General features: G+C 37.1%; 2 protein-coding genes across 5 annotated transcripts in view; both read right to left on the reverse strand.

Annotated features, from left to right (window-relative positions):
• The window catches only part of thoc2 (THO complex 2), a 29,166-nt gene extending 28,238 nt beyond the window's left edge, over positions 1 to 928 (reverse strand). For 2 of the 3 annotated variants that reach the window (XR_004334688.1, XM_032533908.1), the window contains exon 1: positions 752 to 927. Coding sequence is in view for 1 of the 3 variants with exons in the window: in XM_032533908.1 (XP_032389799.1) it covers positions 752 to 816 (65 nt within the window). In the remaining 2 variants the exon portion in view is untranslated. Of the gene's footprint in view, positions 1 to 751 lie in introns of all 3 variants that reach the window. The other variant, XR_004334689.1, reaches the window with a different exon arrangement.
• A 1,185-nt stretch (positions 929 to 2,113) lies between these two features.
• stag2a (STAG2 cohesin complex component a) overlaps positions 2,114 to 5,937 on the reverse strand; it is a 21,891-nt gene continuing 18,067 nt past the window's right edge. Inside the window, exons 29-34 of one of the 2 annotated variants that reach the window (XM_032533917.1) lie at positions 5,651 to 5,856; positions 5,106 to 5,343; positions 4,849 to 4,959; positions 4,567 to 4,693; positions 3,957 to 4,034; positions 2,114 to 3,433 (exon numbers count right to left, since the gene is read on the reverse strand). In XM_032533917.1, the coding sequence (XP_032389808.1) occupies positions 3,410 to 3,433; positions 3,957 to 4,034; positions 4,567 to 4,693; positions 4,849 to 4,959; positions 5,106 to 5,343; positions 5,651 to 5,856 (784 nt within the window). In that variant the 3' untranslated portion in view covers positions 2,114 to 3,409. Of the gene's footprint in view, positions 3,434 to 3,956; positions 4,035 to 4,566; positions 4,694 to 4,848; positions 4,960 to 5,105; positions 5,347 to 5,650; positions 5,857 to 5,937 lie in introns of both variants that reach the window. The other variant, XM_032533916.1, reaches the window with a different exon arrangement.

Below are 5,937 nucleotides of genomic sequence, written 5' to 3' on the forward strand. Positions count from 1 at the left end.
AGTTTTCATGCTGCCATGCCTAGCTAAGCAATTAAAAGTCCAACAACGCAGTCAACGTCAACAATTGATTTTTTTGTTGTTGATGTAGCTAGAACAATTGATGCTGTAGCTAACTTGCTATGACGTTATGTCATGATCAGTCGTTTCCCTCCATTTGATTAGCTACTATTAACGTTACTAATTGTTAACGTTACTGCTAACGTTACTAGGAAGGGTTTTACTGTTGGCTAACTACCGTTAACTAGCTAACTTTCTGAATTTTATCATCAAATTTACTTCAGTTAAGAAGTTGGAGTATATCGATGCAACCGGAGGGATAAGCTACATGAATGCCAGCTAACTAGGCTTAGCTTTGATAGACACCATGTTTACAAATTATAGAATGGTTAGTGGGAGCGTAAGATAGCCAAATTGCTAGCATGCAGGTAATGTTAGCTATTTAAATTGAGGTAGCATTAACGCTTTGAGTCTATATAACTGTTTTCTAAAACGGTCGACTCCATTCACTGCCTAATCGGCCCTAACGCTAACTACAAAAAAACGGCGTTAATTAACGTTAGCAGGCCACTTGAAACGTTTTGTTAGCTTGCTAACGTTGCCGCTTTCGTTAGCCCTAGCGAACACACTTGAAAGACTGGCCTTAAATTGCAATGCTAGCTACGTACTTTTTTTTACTAGTTAGCTTATGTTAGCCAACAACTGTTAAACCACTGTAACCTCTGACACTGTGTTGAAGTTCGGATATACTCACAACTCGTGTTTTCCTGATTTTTCCCAGTTTTTGATCCATTCACCAGGGAGGATGAGTGTCGCCATCTTCCATACGCACAGCCCGGATGTCTAATTCATCATGGCACACGAAGAGTCAAATGTGGTGGTTAGCTGCTGCTGCTGCTAGCTCACTGTTGCATGGTGGGACACTGAGGCGATCACCGAATGCTTTGTTATTACGGAATTTAGTGTTCCATGAGTGGCAATGGTACCATTTAAGTGTATATTAGGGCTCAGTTTAGTCAAACTACGTTAAAATGATAATCATAACAAGTAATACTACATTTGACTACCCTTAAATAACAGAATTTGCAAAACCAAAACTACTTTGTGTGGGTGTAGTTACCTAAATGTAACAAATTATAATACAGGTACAGCCATGGTTCCCAAAAGCCTCACCGCACTTGTGTCACAACATTAAATGATATGGTTAGAAAAAAATTTACATTTGTGAAACACAGCTTAATGTTGTCGGTTAACTAAAATATTTTAAGACGGATGAACTAGTACGAAGACAGTATTGCTGTACATCCTTTTCAACTTTTCATTCACCTAGATTCAGATAATCATTATCGGTTCATGTCACATCTTTAGACATATAAAAATCTTAAAGGATGCAATGGGACACAGAATAAAAACACAAATTTAATATACACAAATATTTAAATATGTGTAAACATACAGATGTATGCACATTTTCAGCAGTTTAATGCAAAACAGAAAAGATTCAAAATGAAAGGATTAATGTAAATGTACAAGCAATTCTAAGATGTATTTTTCTCATTTGCCTAATATGAATAGTCAGTATGTACTGTATATGGTCATATTCAAGACCATGTGATCTGTTTCTCCAGTTTATAGTGATATTCTGAGGATATTAGGGATTTGTTTCTAACTACAATAGGATTACACAATTTTCAATCAAATCTGAATCTGCCAACCAGGCCAGTACACACAGAGGTAAAGAAATATGGCAACAATCCATTTAAAAAAAACAAGAAAACAATATACTGTACGCATACTTGAAAATTAGTAGGTTACTTTAAATAGTTACATTCTATTTAACCTTTTCCTAAAATTTCCAGCAAACAGAAACTGCAAATGTAAAATAAGCACAGATTCACAATATATTACACATTTGTACTTGTATAATATACAATTCTGATACTATGATAGTTGACTAAATAATTCTAAAACTTTGTAATTTAGAATACTTCTATAACTCTTATACACGCAACAGTGGCTCATCAAATAAATTGGCTATTTGAAAAAATCCTCTGCACACTTGCAAACTGGAAACGAACCAAACAGCACACATCTTTCTCAACCATTTTTCAAATCCTTTTTTTTAAGGTTGCAACTATGGCATTTCTTGGATATTATTAGATACTATACAGTGGAGAAAAATAGTCATGGTATAGGAGAGATACATGTTTAAGGTTGAGTCAAAATTGTATGTATGACACTGAATGCTCCAAATACTAAAAATATTTTTAGATGCAGCCATGAATTTGTCAAATTACTACGTTTGGTTAATGCATTATTTTTGCACCCATTTATAAGAGTGATGAAAACAAAATACAAACGGCTGGCCATATCTTTAGTAACATAACCATTTTCATTAAAAAGGATTATTTCAGCATCTACGTGAAATAACATGATTAGAAACCATTCATTTACATTTGATTGTCATTACAAAATATCTAAAAATCAAATTCATCTATAAGGTATAAAAGCAGAACACATACATTTCTAAAAAATACCATCACAAAGAAATCTGAGAATGTCATATCATTTCTGGCAAGGCCTTTGAACAGTATGAGACGCCAGTTCACATTATACTTTACTGTGTATATGTTTCGATATATGGCTACATGCCATGCCAAAGTCTACAGTTTAAAAGTACAGTAGGTAAATGCAATATCACTGACACCTTTATAATGGTATGCAGTCCAATTTAATAACCCTGCAAATAATGCTGTGTTTATAAAGCCCATGATGTTCAATTTTTGTTTTGATTGCGTCAGAGAGACATTGATTGGAGCCTATGATAACTTCTGAAAAAAATATGGCTGTAAAATTATCATAGACTTGAATTATATACCTCTGTGACAAAGTGCAGTGTCATCATAGTGTTCAACAACAACTGAACGCTTTAAACATCACAAAGGTAGTATTATTTTGCAGGGCTATTATATATTTTTAAACACTGGTGTTCATGAGATTGTGTTTACCCCTCCTGTATATTGGCCATTCCGTATTTACATCAGACAATTCTGGTCTACTGAATAAAAAAGTTTAAAGGTATATATTAATTTGAATTTCAGTCTGTTACTGTCCCCTCACCATGCACCTGCCACATGTCGTGAGCTAAGCTAACATCAAGTTGTTTTTAAGGTAACTGAACCAAAACAAACATTTCTGCTGCAGTGTGACAAGTCCTGTGTGTGAAAATGTCAGAATCAAATTCAAGTTCTCACTCTAAGTTTTAACAAAGTGTTAAAGAGGCAAACATTGGTGTCACCATTTATGACAAACCATTTTGCTCCATTCTGATCTTCACAGAGAACTGTCATCCCTCTTACTGCATCTTCCAAGGATTCTGGATCAGATTCTCCTTGATGCGTCCAATTTGTTTTTAGAACATTGAAACATTGAGAACCTAAAGACATACAAAAAAAGTTATTCTACAATCTTATAAACAGGAAAAACAATGTTCTGGCACAATTTATTGCCGAGAAAGATTTGTTTCCAGGACATATTATAGTTTTCACATTCAGAAATTAAAGTTAATGTCAACTGTGAATATAGGATAATACAGGATTGAGAAATAACTAGTACAGGGTTTTTATAGAAATTTCTGTATAAATGTTGATGCTTTTTTGCTATTAGGCTTGCCGTAGGAATCCATTGTAAATGCTGTAAATTGTGTTTATCGCTGCCGTCCTCCATGATGTGGTAAGCTAGAGCCACATTTAAAGCCAATAGCATACTATACATACTCTAACTTGTAATATTCAAATGTGTGGAAAACAAATTATTTTAATAATGATTCATGATCATGAGAAAATCAAGTTACTTTAAGAAAACCGGCCTAAAAATGATGAGCAAATGTGGCCACTCACATTTACTTATTAAATTAAAAGAAGACGCAAATGGCATTATAGGAAGTGAAAAATCCTTACTGAATCATCCATGATGGAAGACGGGTCAAAGTAGTCTGGCTTAAGTTCAGTTCTTTCTCGGCGGTTCTTTGAAGCAGGCTGAAAAATAACAGCTCAGTCAAGACAATGCAACACAAAATGCAATGTAAATAGGAGACAACTAAAATGCTATTTGAAGCTCATAGTCTGTAACTCCAACTGTGGCAATCAAATGCTGTCAATTATACTGATATGCAAATTCTAATTCTTTGACACCACAGGAATGTTTTGTTTCATTTTCACCACTCCCGTAAAATCCTTTTCAACCGCAGCAAGCAGCTGTTTTGAGAGGAAAAAAAGCCCACTGTAAACGAGCTGGTCAGCACCAAACAACTCTCAGACACAGTCTGGGACTAGCTGGTGAAAATAGTGGAGCATTTAGAGCCAGATGTTTCCCTCAGGAGTTGGTAGAGACCAAAAATAGAGCTTCAATAGAGGGAATAATGGACTTACATTCACTGTGTGGACACAAACAAAACTGTGTTGCTTCGTCACTGCTGGATGTGTAAATAAGCAACAGTTTGCTAACAAGTTTGTCATTTTGTTTCTTTTGCCCCCAATTAGCCAAAAAAGGAATTCAGCTTTAAATTACCAAATCAATGTCGATTGTGTCAAAATCCATGCCCTCATTGATGTCCTCCAAGCGGTCCTCTGATGACATCATCACATCTTCCACTATTGGCTCCTCATCATCCTCCATCAGGCCTGAGCCACGACGACTGAGGAGTACACATAGACACTTGTTAGGAGATTGTGCTTTTCCACATACTGTGTAGTATTGTCTGGATGTTATTTTTAAAAGCGGTTACATTTTCTGGGTTTCCTCCACCATTCAAACCTATTTAATGCACTCTGAAAAGGATTGGCATCTTACATTGCTTGCTGCATGTGGTTCCTCATCTTGGCATAGTGCATGCTAACTCGGTCCTGCTGTTGACGGGCCTCGGCTTGTTGCCTCTGTGTCAACATCCAAGTAACCTGCGTACTGTGGGGACAGAGTTCAGTATATAACATGACCTCATAATTCCTGTGGTACAAATGTAGCACAAAATGCGGTAAACTGCAGCAACATTTGCAAATATTCATGTCAAGGTAAGGTAAAGGAATAGGTATGTAGAAAGGTTTTCGCACTTGTAGTCAATGGCAGCCTGGTGGTGAGGGTGTGGCTGCTGCTGGGGAGGCACATGCTGATGGGAATTCTGCTCTGTTGGCATGGTGAATGCAGTCGTGTAGCTGTCCTCTGGCCTCATCTTCTTTGGATCCCTCAGTACAGTAGAGGTGAGGTGGGGAGAATGCATCATCACTGGCGTCTGCACATTCTGCTCACGGTTCATCCAAACTGCATCAGTGCTGCTGCAGCTGTTCTCTTCTGCTACACAAAATAATGTGTTAAACAGAACTCCTTGTATTTGCAGAGGTTCCTCAGAGAATACTCCCAGTGACTGACAAATTGTTAAAGTATACGTATGACAATAAAAAAAAAAGAGTTAGGGTTCCAACTTTGCCACGGTGTATTTGTCATTTAGCAATTGGTAATATTATTTCTGAGAGGGGGCACAGAAAAATATTTTAAACAAATAAGTTAGTTTGGTGAAGATTACCTTATTTTGCAGCTCATATGGAGCAAAAGTCAGTCTTAATCTAATGATACTATGAAGATTTTTAAAAATGCTCACCTTCAGGCAATTTCCTTTTGCTAGACGTGGCAGGCTTTGACTTCTTGCTCCTGGTGGACCCTCGACTGCTGATCCCACTGATGACAGACATGGTGTCATCGTCCCCTCCAGCCTGCAAGGAGTTCCTGTATGAGATGAGGGGCAACCAGCAGTCCTCTCGTTGCAGGGCCATCTGAACCGTCATGAATCGCTCCAGGTACATGTGACTGTAGATGTATCAGAAAACAACAGTCAGTTTTGTTCCTTGTCAGCTTCATGCTCAACACAAACATAAACCATGACACGAG

This window comes from Etheostoma spectabile, chromosome 13, assembly GCF_008692095.1.
Source record: "Etheostoma spectabile isolate EspeVRDwgs_2016 chromosome 13, UIUC_Espe_1.0, whole genome shotgun sequence".
Classification (NCBI taxonomy): Eukaryota; Metazoa; Chordata; class Actinopteri; order Perciformes; family Percidae; genus Etheostoma; species Etheostoma spectabile.